At 41.2% G+C, this 19,331-nt stretch overlaps 1 protein-coding gene across 1 annotated transcript in view; it reads left to right on the top strand.

Moving 5' to 3' along the window:
- The window catches only part of LOC137677123 (tubulin-specific chaperone A-like), a 47,522-nt gene extending 35,117 nt beyond the window's left edge, over positions 1-12,405 (top strand). The window contains exons 3-4 of the mRNA XM_068424313.1: positions 8,245-8,331; positions 12,164-12,405. Of these exons, the coding sequence (XP_068280414.1) occupies positions 8,245-8,331; positions 12,164-12,244 (168 nt within the window). The 3' untranslated portion in view covers positions 12,245-12,405. The remainder of the gene's footprint in view (positions 1-8,244; positions 8,332-12,163) is intronic.
- The last annotated feature ends 6,926 nt before the right edge of the window (positions 12,406-19,331 follow it).

The raw sequence follows: 19,331 nt of genomic DNA, 5'->3' as shown, positions 1-19,331 counted from the left end.
GGGAGGGATGCTTAAAAGAATTACTTATCTCTTAATGTGCTACTATTCTCATTTAGCTTTCTAGTTACAACTCTGCAGCAGAACATATGATTTAACAGTACAGAAGTGTCTAAGGAAAAAATTTACTTTAAAATTAATAATGCCATTCGTAAAGCATATGTAGACGTTGGGGTGTGTCTGGTCTGTAAGGAGGGATCAGTGCCTTTGTAGAACAATAGGGTTTGACTCAATATTTTTCTCCTAACTCCTTATACAAGCGGGCACCTTGTGGTTTCTGTGAACTCAAGTGATCTCTAGCTGAGGCAGTGACTAACTAGGGTAAGTTGGCAGTTGTTAGATACTAGCCTTCAGCTGTACTGTCCAGAAAGACTAATTTAATGAAGAGCAGATTCAATATCTGAGAAACAAAAAGGACAGTTTGCTTGCAGTGCTGGTATACTCTGACCAAGAATATAACTTGAAGACCCTGTATATTACCATTGTCCTGGGTGCATGTTGTATTTGCATTACTTGCTGTGTCGCAACTAATGTACTTCAGCTGAATCCAAGCTGGGTGAGATCTACTTGCAGTAGATAGTATATCCCAGGGAAAGAATTCCTAGCATTATGGAGCAGGGAATCTCTTCCTTTCCCATCACTTACAGCTTATTTTAAAAAAAAAAAAAAAAGAGAGAGAGAGAGAAACCCCCACACTAACAAACAAACAACAAAAAAAAAAAACACACCACAAATGAAAACAACAAACAAATCCCCCCAACCCCACCCACAACAAAAACCCCCAAACCAAAAAAAACCACACTATCTGGTTTTTGTCTACAAAAGGCAGATGAGAAGTTGAGAATTTACGGGAAAGCTTATAACATTTTATTGGCAGAAAAAAAATAATAAATGAAGAGCAGTATTTGGGGGAAAATACTATGAAAGAAAATATTTTCATAAATTTTATATCTCAAAATCACACTATTTTCAACCACAAGACTTTTAGGAAAAAGTCTTTTTATTATTAAGTTTTATTATTAAAATTAAGTATTTTAATAAAATACTAAATTGAAAATAATTTTAATAAAAATTGAACTATTTCATACAAAACAGGTTTGTACAAGTTAGGAAAAAAGTATTAAAAAACTTCTGATGTATTCTATCAGGTGTAAATTCTGCATGTAGTTTCTATAGAGGGCCATGAAGATCCCTGACTGGTAGCAGCAAATAATGCAGTTGTTACCTCTGTGTGGATTTTTTTGGTAATGAAGCCTTAGTTTCCACACAGTTGTAAAGGTTCTTGATATATGAAGACTTTACACAGGATTTCATGATATTTATCTGTAATAGTAACTTTTCACTGTAGTTGCTCATAAATGCAGACTAATGCACATTAAGACATTTCTGTGGTTGTTGATTTGTCCTGTACATAAATAACATCCTTTCCCATCCCATACTTTTATCTTGAGACTTGTGAGTGGGGGAAGAGCCCAAGGTATTTATTTACTCCTTATTTCTTCTCAGTGGGATTGTAGATCTACTCTGGAGTTTTTGTTAACTGTCAGCATTTTTACTGATAATTATTTTAAAAAAATAAATATTATCATTTATCCTCCAGTTCCAAATGATTTCTCGTGTAATGTCATTTCCAGATGAATTAAAAATCCAGTGGACTTAACATAGAATTTAATATCTGCATGCCAAAGAGTACATACAGTCTTACTAATACACAGGTTTTCTCCAATTATTAGTGAAAACAGCAATATTTCTCTTGCTTTGTTGAGTGGGAGGTAGAATATTTCCTGGAACAGCTAAAAAGTACATTTGGAAACAATTTATATTGTTTTGGAAAATTAATGTCAAAGATGAGAATGAGCTGCTGTCTACATTTAGCCCACACCCAGGGCTAAACAATAACAGTTTTTCTCTCACCCAATGTCCCTTCCCCAACCAAGGAAGGAAATTGGGAAAAGGAGGGAGACTCATGGGTTAAAATTAAACTGATTTAATAAAATCAAGAAAACAATATAAATGATAATACAAAACACACAAAATTATACTTAGCTACAGAGTTGTAGCAGGTTGTTCCAGAAATACCAATCATTGGGAAGGAGAAAGAGAAAAGGCTAGAAGAGAGGAGAGCAAAAAAGAACCCCTCTCCTTCCTACCAAGCTTTGCCTTTTGTAGTGAACTTGATGTCAATGATATAGAATACACCTGTGGGCCAGCCAGGGTCAGCTGCCCTGGATTTAACTGCTAAGGGCCTTGATCACCATGGCTGGCCACAAACTGAAACAAAGTCCCAATCAAACCAGGACAGCTGCTAACCTTGTTACTGGAGGAGTTCTAGCTGAAAGGAACATTGTAATGTTCTGTAACTTTTTCATTTCTAAATGTCTATTTAGCATCAAAGAAATACTCCAGTTAGTTCAGTTGGCTTTTTAAGTTTTTAACTCTTTCCACCCCCCACCCTACTGGTTCAAAGTAAGTTTCAATCTTCTCACTGATCAAGTACAGTAAGATTAGATGAAACATACAGATTCACTGCAGTTTGATTATTTTCACAAGTTGTTGGTTTTTTTTTTTCTAAGAATATATTGTCTTTGCTTAATAATCTGAAATCTGTAGCTCTAGCTGCTTAGGTAAAGAGGCAGTGGAAATACTAATGAAGGGTCTAATGCTCTCCCTTATGTATTTGGACAGTATCCTTAACAAGCACAATTTTTTTCCTTAAAAGCTAGCAACTTGGAATTCCCTGTACTAAATACAGAATAATATTCCTAACATACAGGTGATATTAAAAATGCTTTCAAACTTTGGTTTTATTGCCTAATGTGCTTTCTGAAAGAGACCAAATGACAAAAAATCATTACTGTGATCTTCCTTTTTCCCTTCTGTTTTCCAGAGGCTGTTTTCCTTTTTATCTAGGCAGGTGAATATACCTTTTGGATTCCAGATTTTATGCTGAAGATTAAAGGCACTTGTGCAATGTTTGGAATAAATTAGTATGGCAACATTCCTATGGTAGAAAAGACTTGCCACCGAGATGGGACATGATTAATTTCTTCTATAGTTGGGCTCACTTTTCCTCTGCTCTAGAGGGAGGAAAAAAATCTGGACTTGATTTTTCTGCCTTCTGTATATCTAGGGAACTTCCCATGACTGTTCTGCTTCCAATTTTAGCACAAATATTTCCCCAGGTATTTTGCCTCCACAAAACAGATGAGGGATTCCTCCCAAACCTTCAAGCTTATTCTAAAACATCTCCTAACCAGCTTGCTACCTTTTAGCAAAGCATGCATTCAGAATCTATATGCCATCTTAGCAAGCAAACAAAAACCAACAACAACAACCAGCCCTCTAAACCTCTCCCCCAGGCTTAACCTCAGCAGAGAGAAAATTTGGTTGTTTGTTCTAACAAGGTTGAGCCATTCTTGTTGGGAAAGCAAGTCTGTCTTTTGTCAGTGTTTTCTTTATGCTACTCCCAAAGAAACCTCTTCATTCAGATGTTTACCACCTCTCACCTGTTTACAGGGTGAGGCTTTATACTTGCATCAACACGGATCTGTTCAGGTAGAATTTTGAGTTGCTGGGAAGAAATGTGCTGCCTGCTGATTAAAAAACAACTTTCTGTAATGGATAATTCCATTATCATCCTCTAAGTTAATTTTAAAGGATCAGTATCTGTAATTTATGATACAGAGTATTTAATTAAAAACTTTTTCAGTGGAGGACATGGAGTTTTACTTCTGTCCTCTGAACAGTATCTCCATTTTTTAGCTTCAAGTCACATGGTGTTCTCCCTCCATCCTCTGCTGCTGGCAATGAAGAAAACCTTATAGTTGTACACTAGTGGAAAACAGCCAGCGACAAACTGTTTTCCAAAAGGACCAGAGGAACCTTTCTGCCTTTTATGTCCTAAAGTGATCTGCTTTAAAAGAAACAGGATTGGCCATCACCTGAGAGGGGCTGCAGAGAAAGCTTGTTTGAAATACTCAGACATTTAGATCTAGAGGGTTTTCTTCTCCTCCAGTTTTCTTGCTACAAATGGTAGTTAGTTTGTGGTTGATACATGGCCATTTCAGTGCCTGGAATGTTCAAGCACTATAGAAACAAAATAATGTTCTGCAGTTCTTTACTGTAAGCTTTTGTTCGTGGTCCTTCAGAAGTGTGTCGATCAAATGTATTTGGCAAAGAACTCACAACAGACTGCAGTGTGTTCTTGTATCCTAAATTTGTGGTTAGCTCAAGCTTTCTTTTGGGCCTGCTATGTGAAAATAAAACAAGTTGCTTCAAAGGAAGTAGAACTAATAAAACTTGGGTTCCTACAGTTTTTGTGTGTGTTTGGGTTTTTTTCCCCCCTCTATATTCCCCTTAATGCTGTGTCTCTTGTGAGCTCCTGCCTTCCCTATATCCAGCTTTCTCCTACATCACCTATGCTGTCCTACTCCCTGTGTCCCCTTACCACCATCCTGGCCCAGCACCTTGTGCCTTTATATTCCCTGATTACCAATGAGGTGAAAAGTAAATAGGCTATATACACCCCAACAGTTAGAGAGCTCCATCACATCTGAGCAGACTGCTTTCTTTTGAAAGATGCCAGACATCTGCTCCCTTAGTAGAAATACCTTCAATCCTGAAAGACAACTGACCAGAAATGTGGCTCTTTGAAGAGATTTGTTTAAGTGCATTTTTCAGTACACTTAAAAGAATAGGGACATCATCCTCACTAGTCACAGTACTTCTTCTGGTCCTATGTGCACTTATTGACAACAGATTCAATTTGCTTTTCTCTATACATACTTTTGTGCTTTATTGCTTTTGTCTTAACACTTTATTTAGATGTACTTCAGTTACTCCAGTTCTTTAATTGGCACTGTAATTCACAGAAACCTTGCAGATATTTAATGGTTCTTTGCAAAGTTAGATCAGTTTCATGTAATAACTTCCTCTGTGACCTGCTTATAACTTAAATTCCTTAGAACTTAATCAGAAAGTTTCTAGAATGTGTTGGGGGAGGGGAGATGGCTGCTGTTTAAACTTTGATAGAATTTGGAGAGCAAACACTTAAAAATTCCAGTCCTAAAGCTTATCTAATTATTTAAGTTTTTGACTCTGCTTTATTATATACATTTGTAACAGTAAATGGTCCATCTGGGATTATCTTGGAAAAAAGTGTTTGATGTAGAAGTTATCAAAGTTTGCATAGGTAGTTCAGTAATCAACTAATAATCTTGGCTCCACAAAATTCCTGTTCCAATCTCCAACTGTTTGCACCTACTTGTGGAGTAACTACTGGGGGCGACTTATTGAAACTAATTATTGGAGGCACACTTATTGAGAGTAAAGTTATATCCACATCTTATAGAACTAAGGAAGCATCTAGGGTGGGATGTGGTCGGCATGTACTGTAACAGTTCCTCAGGCAACCTGGCCTGTGTTCTTGGATGTTTGTGCACCAAGGGAGCTTGGCTTGCTAACTCTGAGAGAATGGAGGGCGGAATGGTGTGGAGATAACTGTGGCTAGGCTCTGTGTAAACGAGGCAGGTACGAGAACTCCATGGTACCTTGTAGCCGATAAATCACATAGCTATTGTCAAATAAGAAATAATACCCCATTCCACCCAGAACGTTGGTCACTGAGCCAGTGACTGTGGTGAAATCGTGTGGTGTGGATGAACTTTGCTCATTATAATCTCATTATAATCCCAAAACACACCTCCATCCCAAAAGCTACCACCTCTATCTGCCCCTGAGCATGCTCTCTGAATTTTTCTTAGTCTATACCTTTAAAATCAAAGTGAGAGAATTTTGCACCAATCAATAATAAAGGTATGTATGACTGGAGTCACTCAAGCTCCACCTAAACATAGAAAATAGTATAAAATGCCTTTAAGAAAGGGGCAAGGTGGGGAAGATACCATTGCTAAGAAGTCAGGGAGACATCACTACAGACTTCTGGGATCAGTCGACGGGCTGAACCTCTCTTCCCCACCCATAGGGACACCTTTGGGTAAGACTCATACACTTGGTTATACCAGGTGCTTCCCTGGGAAACTTAGAAATCAAGCTTGTATTTGTAATCGTATTAGTAGCACTATATAGTCATCTTGCAACATATATATGTTCATAGGTACCTAAGCGTGCGCTGTAGACAGTGTATTCATCACCGGCAATCTAAAAGAATATCCGTTGCTCAAATTAATTACCTTAACTGTGGAACTGGTTGTGAGGATTTTATTTTGGTGGATGCGCCCAGATTTATGGCATAATCTGGAACCATGTTAGTTCATCGACTGCGACTGGGCCCTGCACTATGAGTGCATCCAGACCTGTGTTAGTTCAACATATCAGCTGTTGAACGCAGCCGGACTGATAGTGCTGACTTTGTCCTATCTCAGCCAAAATTTAAGGTGTCAAATCTGGCATCACTCAGAGGCTAAGCTCAGCCCCCCCCAGCCCCTCTGATATCTGAGGACAAGCTGGAACGCAAGGGGGTTTAGCTTCTGCCAAATTAGCCCTCTTAAACGCAACACTACTGTATGTAGTTACAGGATTTATCTTCCTTCTGTTTTTTTATTTATTATTGCATAACTGCAGGCAAATGTAAATAAAACTCAAGTATCCCTTTGGATCTCAGTCAAATTCTGTTTTGAACAGAGTAGTTAGGGTAGTTTTATTCTTTTCTTACAGCAGCCAGGACTACAGCTTACATGCCTTCCCAGATCACTTATTGAGTGGCATATATTAAATAAGTTACTACTTTCCATATCATCCACCAGCTTTACAACACACAACTATTTAGCCCAAGGAAGTAATTATTGGATATTCTCGCTCCTGTTGGTATTCTTTGTAGAACAAAGTTGTAGTACATAAAAAGCAGAAGGCATCATCTCGTGGCATACCTCATTCTATAGAAGTTACAAACCTTTATTCATTCACTGCTGAAAATGTAACATGCAGACTGACTAGTCTTATTTTTAATACAGTCCAATGCTGCATACTTAAAAGAAAGTGATAATACTGATGAGAACTAGAACTTGGGGGTGCTTAAGATTTTTAAAACATTTCTTACCCATCTTTGCTTCATCAAAATAGACAAGTTTTGCCCTAGATTCTCTGAAAGGAAATTAGAAACAAAGTTTTTAAACCCTTTCTCTCAAAAATGACTTGAACTAAGAACTTAAGCATATGACACTTAAGAATGATGATAATAATGTACTACAAAAGGCCTTCCTGTATGCATAAATACATTCTTAGCCATAGCTTATCTTCCCTTTTGTGATGACAGTGTTCCCTTCAGTACAGCAGCATTAATACTGAAAGAATACAACATAGGAATGACAGAATGAAATAAGCCATTTAAAGTGAAAGCCTTCTGTTGCAGGTTATCCTGAATGCAGAAGAGGTTTCATACTTAAATATCTAACCTATTTTCATTTCTAAATAGATTTAACATTATTGAACAACTCTGCTCACCTTTTCTTCTCAGTGGTTGGATTTCAGATCCAGAAATGTTCCATGAAATAAATGTTCCCTTGTATAAATCTGAAGTTTTCTGTGGGAGGAGGCAGGATGTTCAGATTCAGCAGGGTGCCAGTTTAGTAATTTTGTTCAAAGTGCATGGTGAGAATAATCTTTCTCCTAAAATGAATCACAAGAATAAATAATAACTTTTTATGCATGATAAGCATCAAAAATATGAGCCTGCTTGTCTTTGCTTTTCATTTTTCTTTACCTTTCTCTTTCAGTCAGAGCTTCCTGCAGTGTGAACACAATGTGATCAATAACTTTTTTCATGCTGTAATAATCTCTATGTGATATTATCTGAACACTGTGTTTCTTTATTACCCAAAAGATGCAGGAGATATTTATATAACCAGCTGATCCCATTTTGGATGAAGCTGCTTCACGACAGCAGGAGAAAGTTTGTTTTAAATAGCCTTTTTAACAAATGCTGTATGGAAAGCTTACCAGGCAGTACCTTTTTCTAAGGAAGAAATTATTCTAAATACTCTTTTGCACTTAATACTTTATATTTAGTTAAGCACAAAGTAAATGGAAGTGTCCTGTAAATTAACAGTTTTAAGCAATTATGCTAAGTGTGTCTTTCAATAAAAAAGCCTATTCAGAAAATAGGTACCACTATTCTAAAATTCCTGGATGATGACTGGACTACTGATTTTTCAGAGTAAAGACTTATCCTGAAAAATAACGCTCCTATCTGGAATACATTCTCATTTCATTGGCTTCTAATTTTCACAGATTGAGATCTTACAAGAGTCACGAATTATGATTCCAGACTGCCAGCGCAGATTAGAAGTTGCACATGCAGATCTTGCTCAACTACTAGTAAGTATAGCACCAAAATCTACTGATCAAGAAATGCTGCTGTTCCTTGATGAAGTTGGATAAACATGCTTGTCTGTAGTGCAATTGCAGCATATTAGAACTGGATTGAAGAATTACTTCTTAAAGGTCCCAAGACTAGCATCCTATAACATACCAATATTTCATTTTAGATAACCGTCTTTGCAGACTTGGTCTTCAGTCTATGAAAACTGTATGTGTTAGAATATTTGAAGCGGTCTTTAAGGGAGTGCACACAACATACACTTAAATACTGAACTGTTAGAATGGACTCTGAATTCCTGTGATAGTTACATAATCAGAAAAAAAATACTTCACTTGCTTTAGGTAGTCTTTCTAGATCATGTAGATGTATATAATATGCTTGTAGTGAACTAAAATAGTCAAAATACTTTGCTTACTACTTTATTATGCTACGGACAAGAAACAAGACAGAATCACAGAATGGTTAGGGTTGGAAGGGACCTCTGGAGATCATCTAGTCCAACCCCTGGCCAAAGCAGGTTCACCTAGAGCATGTTGCACAGGGTCTCATCCAGGCAGGTTTTGAATATCTCCAGAGAAGGAGACTCCACAACCTCCCTGGGCAGCCTGTTCCAGTGCTCTGTCACCCTCAAAGTAAAGAAGTTCCTCCTCATATTCAGATGGAACTTCCCATGTTTCAGCTTGTGTCCATTGCCCCTTGTCCTGTCACTGGGCACCACTGAGAAGAGTCTGGCCCCCTCCTCTTGACACCCACCCCTAAGGTATTTGTAAGTGTTGATAAGATCCCCTCTCAGTCTTCTCTTCTCCAAGCTGAACAGACCCAGCGCTCTCAGCCTCTCCTCATAAGAGAGATGCTCCAGTCCTCTGATCATCTTTGTAGCCCTTCGCTGGACTCTCTCCAGTAATTCCTTATCTTTCTTGAACTGGGGGGCCCAGAACTGCACACAGTACTCCAGATGTGGCCTCACCAGGGCCGTGTAGAGGGGCAGGATAACCTCCCTTGACCTGTTGGCCACACTCTTCCTAATGCACCCCAGGATACCATTGGCCTTCCTGGCCACAAGGGCACACTGCTGGCTCATGGTGAACTTGTTGTCCACCAGAACACCCAGGTCCTTCTCTGCAGAGCTGCTCTCCAGTAGATCAGCCCCCAACCTGTACCGGTGCATGGGGTTATTCCTCCCAAGGTGCAGGACTCTACACTTGCCTTTGTTGGACTTCATGAGGTTCCTCTCCACCCAGCTCTCCAGCCTGTCCAGGTCTCGCTAAATGGCAGCACAGCCTTCTGGTGTATCGGCCACCCCTCCCAGTTTTGTGTCATCAGCAAATTTGCTGAGTGTACACTCTGTTCCTTTGTCCAGGTCATTGATGAATAAGTTAAACAGGACCGGACCCAGTATTGCCCCCTGGGGAACACCACTAGCCACAGGCCTCCAACTAGACTGAGCACCGCTGATCACAACCCTCTGGGCTCTGTCGTTCAGCCAGTTCTCAATCCACCTCACTGTGCACTCATCTAAGCCACACTTCTTGAGCTTTCCTATGAGGATGTTATGGGAGACAGTGTCAAAAGCCTTGCTGAAGTCAAGGTAGATAACATCCACTGCTCTCCCCTCATCAACCCAGCCAGTCATGTCATCATAGAAGGCCATCAGATTGGTCAAGCATGATTTGCCCTTGGTGAATCCATGTTGACTACTTCTGATGACCTTCTCCACATGCTTAGAGATGGCATCCAGAATGAGCTGCTCCATCACCTTTCCAGGGATGGAGGTGAGGCTGACCGGCCTGTAGTTGCCTGGGTCCTCCTTCTTACCCTTTTTAAAGACTGGAGTGACTTTGGCCTTCCTCCAGTCCTCAGGAACCTCTCCTGTTCTCCATGACCTTTCAAGGATGATAGAGAGTGGCTGGGCAATAACATCTGCCAGTTCCCTCAACACTCGTGGGTGCATCCCATCGGGGCCCATAGATTTGTGGGTGTCCAGTTTGTCTAAATGATCTCTAACTTGATCCTTCTCAGCCAAGGGAAAGTCTTCCTTTCTCCAGACTTTCTCTTGTACCTCCAGGGTCTGGGATTCTTGAGGGCTGGCCTTAGTAGTAAAGACTGTGGCAAAGAAGGCATTCAGTAACTCCGCCTTCTCTGCATCCTCCGTCACCAGGGCACCCTCCTCATTCAGCAGCGGGCCCACGTTTTCCCTAGTCTTCCTTTTGCTACTGATGTACTTGAAGAACCCTTCTTGTTGTCTTTGATGTCCCTTGCCAGATTTAATTCCAAGCGGGCCTTAGCCTTCCTCACCGCATCCCTGCATACTCTGACAACCTTCCTATATTCCTCCCAAGTGGCCTGTCCCTTTTTCCACATTCCATAGACTTCCTTCTTCCATTTGAGTTTTTCCAGAAGCTCCTTGCACATCCATGCAGGTCTCCTGCCCCCTTTGCTCTATTTCTTACTCATAGGGATGCACTGATCTTGAGCTTGGAGGAAGTGATGCTTGAATATTGACCAGCTCTCTTGGACCCCCATACCTTCTAGAGCCCTAACCCATGGGATACTCTCAAGTAGGTCCTTGAAGAGGCCAAAGTCAGCTCTCCTGAAGGCCAGGGTTGTGATCCTACTTATTGCCCTGCTTCCTCCACACAGGATCCTGAACTCCACCAGCTCGTTGTCGCTGCATCCAAGGCTACCCCAACCTTCACATCTCCAACAAGACCTTCGTTATTTGTTAGTACAAGGTCTAGCGGCACACCTCTCCACGTTGGCTCCTCCACCACCTGTGTCAAAAAGTTATCATCAACGCTCTGCAGGAACCTCATGGACTGTGGGTGCCTAGCTGTGTTGTCTTTCCAGCAGATATCAGGGTAATTGAAGTCCCCCATGAGAACAGACATCTGAGTCCTTACTGAGTACTGCTTATGTGACTTATTAGTGAGATGAGAACTAGTGCCACATTTTTAAGATATGAATACCTGCAGGAATAAATAGTATCTTGTACAAATAGATTCACTGAAACTATACTAAGTTTGGAGATAGTCATGCTTATTTTAAAAGCTGATTTTTCACCAAGAATTCTGCTACACATGTAAATGCTACTGTGAGGCTAAAAATACATACTGTAAATTAAGCCTCAGACACATTTGACAGCTAAAAATCTGTCATTGTTTAAAGCTGGGCTGGCTATTAAACCGATGGCAAATGCAAATCCCTTTTCAAAGGAAAACTCAAGGTGTCTTGCCCTCAGATGGTATGCCTCTACTTTTTTCCAAAATAAATTCTCAGTACCTGGCAGGATTTAGGGTCCTATTGTCATTCAGCTAGTTACTTGACAGTTAGCTGGTCTAGATTTCAGCAGCATGCAGAAGTGATGCTAGTGATACATACACTGTGCTGTACAAAGTTAAAATGAGGAATGTGGGGAGTTACTATTCTTATTAAGAATTTGAAAGTCTTTAAAGGTTGCTTTCTGTTCTTAGCTCACCTTCAATGCTTAAAATCAACTGTGTAGTAGTATGTTTTTTCAATTGTCAATCTCTGCTTAAGCTTTTTCCTAATGGTACTCTTGTTCTGAGTTCTGTTATTGGTTTCAGTTATTCTGTCCTTGGTTTTCAATATTTATTTAACAAAATAAAGGTATGCATAGGTCAAATCTATTCACACATGATAGCCATTATCCTGGACCTTAAGCAGGACAAAAGAAATTACCTGTGCTTTGAATTATGTAAAACTAGTGTTTTCAATAATGATATATCCCTTGTTTCATAGTTTCCTTCTTAAATTTAATCCCACGTCCATTATTTTCAGAGTACTCAAAAGTTTTGTTTTTAATTCCAGGAAAATGAAAAAGAATTGGAAGAAGCCGAAGAGTATAAAGAAGCACGTTCCATACTAGAGTCAGTGAAGCTGGAAGCCTAGAAGTTTTTCAGTACTCTCTTTATATGCATTAGCACTGGGTCCATTCCACACTTTCATTTGACTATGGCTCTATTACTGTTGTTGGCTTGCTAAGGTTCCCTTTATGCAAACTGGCCTTTCTCTAACTGCAAGATGCATCAAATAAAGGATGTTCTGAAACATCTGTGTGTTCTATATTCAGGCAAAACAGAAACATTTTCAGTTCACCTCAGTTACAGAAAGGAAAAAAAATAAAGCCTATTTAATGTAAGCATAGTAGCGTAATAGCTAGTATACAGAACTTAATCTAAACAATTCAGGCTAAGAAAGTTTAGCTATGTAAGGAATGTGAGGGACCAATAAATACTTTAGAGGCACCTTATATTTGAAATAATTTCAAGCCATTATAGTATAACAATCTGTACTGAAAGAAGAGATGGAGTAAATGACCCTTCAACATCACCCATCTTTTTTCTGTGATGCAATTTATTTGTAATTTTATCAAGTATTACTCCTTGTTTATCTTTGAGCCCAAGACAGATTTAAGAGCTGATTCCAAATCTCTCTCAATTTGCCTGGGGTTGATTCGTAGAGCCCAGTTCACACAATTACCATTGATCAAAATTCTGTTACTTTTTCAAGAAACAGAATTTAGCAGATGACTAGTATGTTGTCAGTTGGATCTGCTGGTAAGAGTTCTGGACTGAATGCTTTTCCTGAAAGCACCTTGGCTTAAGTGAGTTTCTTTGAACAAAGCTTAAACCCCAGAAGCTGAAAGAGAACTAACAGGTAAGGGAACAATGCTCAATCTGCCTGGAAGACCAAACATGTACAAAAGCTGTGGTTCTTTCAGAATGGCTTCTCTAAACAGCAAAAAGTAAGCTCTGATGAACAAGAAAGCTTTTTACATTAGTTTTTCTAGTTTGAAAGTTTTTTGGCATGTTCCTTAAAGGCAACACAAAGCACAGTGTACCTTTTGTGGGGTGTGTCACGGTTTAAAGCTGGGCTGGCTATTAAACCTGTGGCAGATGCTCTCTGTTAACCCTCCCCCCCCCCCCCCCCCCCCCGCCCCCCAAAGGGAAAGGGAAAAGGGAGAGAGGCTTCCGGGTTGGAAAGTTAAAACAGTTTTAATAAACTATAATAATGAAAAAGAGTATAATAACAATAATAGAAATAATCAAATATATACAAATATATATACAAAACCAAGATTGGGCTCCCCTGAAGTCAGCCACGTCACCACCGGCACTGCAGGGCAGGCTCCGGGAAGGCCCAGGCTGGGCCTAGCGACGGTCGAGAGCTGGATTCAGGGATGCACGGATCGGGATCGGGGGCAGCAGGAAAACAGACGGAGTCCTCCTTGGACACCGGCCATAGCAGAAAGAGAGCGAGACCCTCGTGATCCCCCCGCTTTATACCGAGAATGACGTGTATGGGATGGAATACCCTCGTTGGTCAATTTTGGGTCACCTGCCCTGTCCGCTCCCCCCTGCAGCTGCGACCCCCCTTCGGCTCTTCACTCGTAAGCAGTGAGGAATTCAGCAGTGACCTTGGTTTCTCTAAGACTAAGTACAGCAAGAGCCTTTCTGCACAACATCCCTACCGGTGCCTCAGCGATAACTACAAACTTCGAGCGTTATCAGTCCTGGAAGCAGACGCTGTCTGCAAAACATGCAGTTAGTTTCAGAAAGTGCAGTTACTTAGAGGAGACTTAGCTGAAAGTAAAAATCACTGAAAGGAAAATTGGCCCGGTTTAGGCCAAACCAGGACAGGGTGCTATATTGAATTCTCTTATTAAAATTTTTTTGTTAATTTGCCTGAGTTTGGGTAAACTGCAGTTTCAGTACCTCTTTGTGTACCTTACTCTCAATGTGCTTAATGTCTACTTCTCCATCACTCTTAAGCACTGCTCTGACAGATTATCAACACTGCAAGATTTCTGATTGACTGCAGAATGACCTACTTTTGAAGTAAGTGACCTCAGACCAGTATTAGACAGCACTAAGAGATAAAAACTGTTTGTGACAACACTATGGTTTCATAAGAGTATATGCACACCTTATTAGCATTATGTCCTAGGCATGTAATTGCCAAACAGACACTACCCTGTTCACAGGGCAAATTAACTGCTACTGAGAACATCTGTCTTTGCATACTTATTTCATTCAGTTTCTTCAATGAACCTTCACCATGAACAGCAGCTGGAGCAGATAAAGCCTGCCTTAGCTGACTGACTGCAGTCAGCATAATAGTAACTATGCTTGCAGGCCCTTGAGTGGAGTGTGAATAAATGCTGAGCTGAAAAAGGTGGTGTGTGTGTGGGGGGGGGGGTCAGGTCTGCTGGGTAAGGCAGAAATTAAAATAAAAATTACTCTTCTTCAGAAGAAATAATACACACTTCTCAAAAACAAACCCACAGAAAAATGATGTGCAGTTGCTGAGTACCACAAGAAATGTAGGTCAGCATGAAATCTAAACGTAGGTGGGATCTGTAGTGGCTGAAAGGAAGTAGCATTGTGGTATGGCTTAAGTTGGCATTTAGAGTTAAGGGCGCATGGGATCAAGTAGTTAACATATAAACCAGACTCCAGGGAAAAGTTTCTTGGTGCAATAGTTTCTAGGGTAGAGTAGTTTCTCATGTTTGCCTATACATCTCTGTTCAAGCTATTTTCTAGCTCCCTCTGATTAAATCATGAACTAAGATGATACTCTCTCCTATCCATTTCTTCTTCCCTCCTACCAAGTTCTCCAAAAGACTAAGCGTATTCTGTTGTACAGAAAATAGCCAGCCTCACTGATGAAAATCAAGGTATGTTCATACCTGAAAGGACTTGCTCTCTTCTTGTCTCCAGGTGCCTCTGAAAGTGTCTAACTTCTGAGAGGACAGCAGCATGATGTCTGTAAAAACTATATCAAAAAATTGTGACAAGGCAACAATAACATAGGTCTGGCCCTTGAAGGGTGACTGGCAAATCCATGCCAGTAATGCATTACTCATGCTAGTAGAACAGTTGATCCAATGATATATTATGGCAGACTAAATTTTTCCAGCAGTGCTCTGAGTGGCCAGATGCAGTTTATTCATATAGAAGATTATTTTTGCTGACAAAACATTTATCATTTAGACTGGGGCCAATTTCCATAGTGAAGCAAAATACAGAAAATTAAGCCTAAGTAGTAATATTGTTATTGTCCTCTCAGATCCCAAACTCAAAAAGCACATCAAGTGACATCATATTATTTCTAATTTTAAAGTTACCTACTCTTTTTGGAGATACATAGTCTGCATTAGCAGATACAAGAGACCATTCCAAAAAAGAAAAGTCCTGTGGGCAACATTTTTGATCTCTGTCCTCTTTGAACCTTGTCACTAGCTTTACTGATGCCTTTCAAAGTCTACCTAAGATTGATATGAGCTGTATTTACCCTTACATATGATGATATATGTTCATTTATCACTCAGAAGTTTTCATACTGCACTCTTATCGTGAATGCATTTTTATGCCCTGGAAATTTCTCTTATTTGCCAGCTGAACAAAGCATTTGTTTTAATGAAAGGCCATAGCAGAACAGGAGTCCAAAGGTGATTTTAGAAGAAAAAGATAGACAGAAAATAACAATTTGTAAGTTATCACTGTAAGTCCTGTGCCCATTGCTCTTATCACATGCTTGCTAGCTACTACCTGCTTTTAAATTTACCCTGGCACAGTTAAGATTCTTGCCCTTTGATTCAGATGATGTGCTGCATCTGAAATACAACTACAAAACAAACTTGATATCTTCACCCAGAAACTAATATTTCTCAAGTCCTCAGTTATACTGCATGTTCAAAACTGAAAGTAGTTTCAAAACTCTGTCCTCTAATTTAATTTACTTCCTTCACTTGAAAAATCTCCACAACACAGGCAATTTCTTGTAACTGGCTAATTTGCAGGCCAGTTGCTTTTGTTATGTTACTAAAAGTGTTTTAATTAATACAAAGCACTTTCTTCCCCAGCAATAATTTCCCAAGGATTCTTTGAAGGTAAGTTTCTTACATTCATAAAAGTAACCATGATTCTAAAATAATGCTTCTTACAGGCCTCCAATATAACACATCATAGAATCATTTTGGGTGGAAAGGACCTTTAAGATCATCAAGTCTAACCATTAACCTAGCACTGCCAAGTCCACCACTAAACCATGTCCCTAAGCACCACATCTACATGTCTTTTTTGTCAAAATATTCTGCATGAAAAGCAAACCTTACAATTTATTAGCACCATATTTTGGGTTGTTGTTTTACAGTGTTTACATTCTAGGAGGAAGATCCAGGAAAAGAACTTAATTTTCTTCTGAAAACTACATGTTGTAGTTAAATACTTAAAAATAGGATCCAGGAAACATCCACACTTCAGCACGAACTGTAGGAAGCACACCATTAAGCCACACATCCCTTCCTCACCCCTATTCTTCTGGCTCTAATTCCAATAACTAAGCTGCACCTCTCTCTAGCTGAGATTTTTAACTGTAGTGAGTTGACCTTGGCTGGCCGCCAGGTGCCCACCAAGCTGCTCTATCACTACCCCTCCTCAACTGGACAAAGGAGGGAGAAAAAACAACTAAAGGCTCATGGGTCAAGATAAGGACAGGGAGATCGCTCAGCAATTACCATCACGGGCAAAACAGACTTGACTCAGGGAAATTAATTTAATTTATTGCCAATCAAAAAGTTAGAGTAGAGTAATGAGAAATAAAACCAAATCTTAAAACACCTTCCCCCCACCCCTCCCTTCTTCCCAGGCTCAACTTCACTCCTGATTTTCTCTACCTCCTCCCCAAGTGGTGCAGGGGGACAGGGAATGGGGGTTGCAGTCAGTTCATCACACATTGTGTCTGCCACGCCTTCCTCCTCACACTCTTCCCCACGCCAGCATGGAGTCCCTCCCATGAGAGACAGTCCTCCACGAACTTCTCCAGCGTGGGTCCTTTCCACGGGGTGCAGTCCTTCAGGAAGAGACTGCTCCAGCGTGGGTCCCCCACGGGGTCACAAGTCCTGTCAGGAGCCTGCTCCAGGACAGGCTGTCCACAGAGTCACAGCCTCCTTCAGGGCACATCCACCTGCTTTGGTGTGGGGTCCTTCATGGGCTGCAGGTGGATGTCTGCTCCACCATTAACCTCCATGGGCTGCAGGGGGACAGCCTGCCTCACCCTGGTCTTCAGAGGAATCTCTGCTCCAGTACCTGGCGTGCCTTCTCCCCCTCCTTCTTTACTGCCCTTGGTATCTGCAGAGTTGTTTCTCTCACATATTCTCACGCATCTCTCTTCCGACTGCTGTTACACAGCACTTTTTTTCCCCTTCTTAAATATGTTATCACAGAGGCGCTACCACCATCGCTCAGCCTTGGCCAGCAGCAGGTCCATCTTGGAGCTGGCTGGCACTGCCTCTACTGGGCATATAAAGGAAGCTTCTAGCAGCTTCTCACAGAAGCCACCCCCTGTAGCCCCCTGCTACCAAAGTCTTGCCACACAAACCCAATACAGCAACCCTGAACCTCTGCTTAGAGTCTAATGTCTACATCAGTTATTTCTCCCAAAACACAAGCAGAGGAAACAGCTGCCCCTGCATCCTTTTACCCTTTTATTTATTAGCTGAGTAGCTACCACTTCCTTTAAACATGGATATCTGCTCTTATAATTGGCCACACTATACTACAGACCAACCAACACAGATGAGATAACTGAAATTTTACTCTCAAAAATAGATTTTAGAATGACTTAAGAAGTATGGGGAGCAGGGGTGTCCTGCTTTTGTAGGGATTAAAATTATAGAATCAATTTTCTGTTACATTTTGTTTCAGTTTGTGGCCAGCTGTGGTATGGTAATCAAGGCCATTAGCAGTAAGCCAGGGCAGCTGACTCAGGCTGGCCCACAGATGTATTCTATAACATTAACATCAGATTCACTATAAATGGGAAAGCTTGCTAGGATGGGTGGTTGGTTTTTTTTCTTCTCTCTCTCTCTCTCCCTCCTCCTTTATCCTCCTAGACAAACTGGTTGCCCGGGGCTTGGATGGGTGGACTCTTTGATGGGTTAAAAACTGGCTGGATGGCTGAGCGCAGAGAGTGGTAGTGACTGGAGCAAAGTCCAACTGGCGGCTGGTCCCTAGTGGTGTTCCCCAGGGCTCAGTTCTGGGGCCGGTGCTGTTCAATATCTTTTTAGATGATCTAGATGTAGGGATTGAGTGCACCCTCAGTAAATTTGCAGATGACACCAAGCTGGGTAGGAGTGTCGATCTGCTGGAGGGTAGGAAGGCCCTACAGAGGGATCTGGACAGGTTAGATAGATGGACTGAGACCAATGGCATGAGGTTCAACAAGAACAAGTGCCAGGTCTTACACTTTGGCCACAACAACCCCATGCAGAGCTACAGGCTGGGGGAAGAGTGGTTAGAAAGTGGCCTGGTGGAAAGAGACCTGGGGGTGCTGATTGACAGCTGGCTAAACATGAGCCAGCAGTGTGCCCAGGTAGCCAAGAAGGCCAATGGCATCCTGGCCTCTATTAGGAATAGTGTAGCCAGCCAGTCTAGGGAAGTGATCGTCCCTCTGTACTCGGCACTGGTGAGGCCGCACCTGGAATACTGTGTCCAGTTCTGGGCCCCGCACTTCAAGAAAGATGTTGAGGTGTTGGAGCGAGTCCAGAGGAGGGCGACCAAGCTGGTGAAGGGTCTGGAGGGTCTGACCTACAAGGAACGGCTGAGGGAGCTGGGGTTGTTTAGCCTGGAGAAGAGGAGGCTCAGAGGTGACCTTATTGCAGTCTACAACTACCTGAAGGGAGGTTGTAGTGGAGTGGGAGTCAGCCTCTTCTCCCAGGCAACTAGTGATAGGACAAGAGGACACAGCCTCAAGCTTCGCCAGGGGAGGTTCAGGTTGGACACTAGGAAAAATTTCTTCTCAGAAAGGGTCATTAGACATTGGAACGGGCTGCCCAGGGAGGTGGTGGAGTCACCATCTCTGGATATGTTTAAGAAAAGACTGGACATGGCACTTAGTGCCATGGTTTAGTTGACATGGTGGTGTCAGGGCAATGGTTGGACTCGATGATCCCAGAGGTCTCTTCCAACCTGAT

Source organism: Nyctibius grandis, assembly GCF_013368605.1.
Source record: "Nyctibius grandis isolate bNycGra1 chromosome W unlocalized genomic scaffold, bNycGra1.pri SUPER_W_unloc_1, whole genome shotgun sequence".
NCBI lineage: Eukaryota > Metazoa > Chordata > Aves > Nyctibiiformes > Nyctibiidae > Nyctibius > Nyctibius grandis.
Note: the sequence above shows the minus strand (reverse complement) of the source record. Positions and strands in the feature narration are given on the sequence as shown.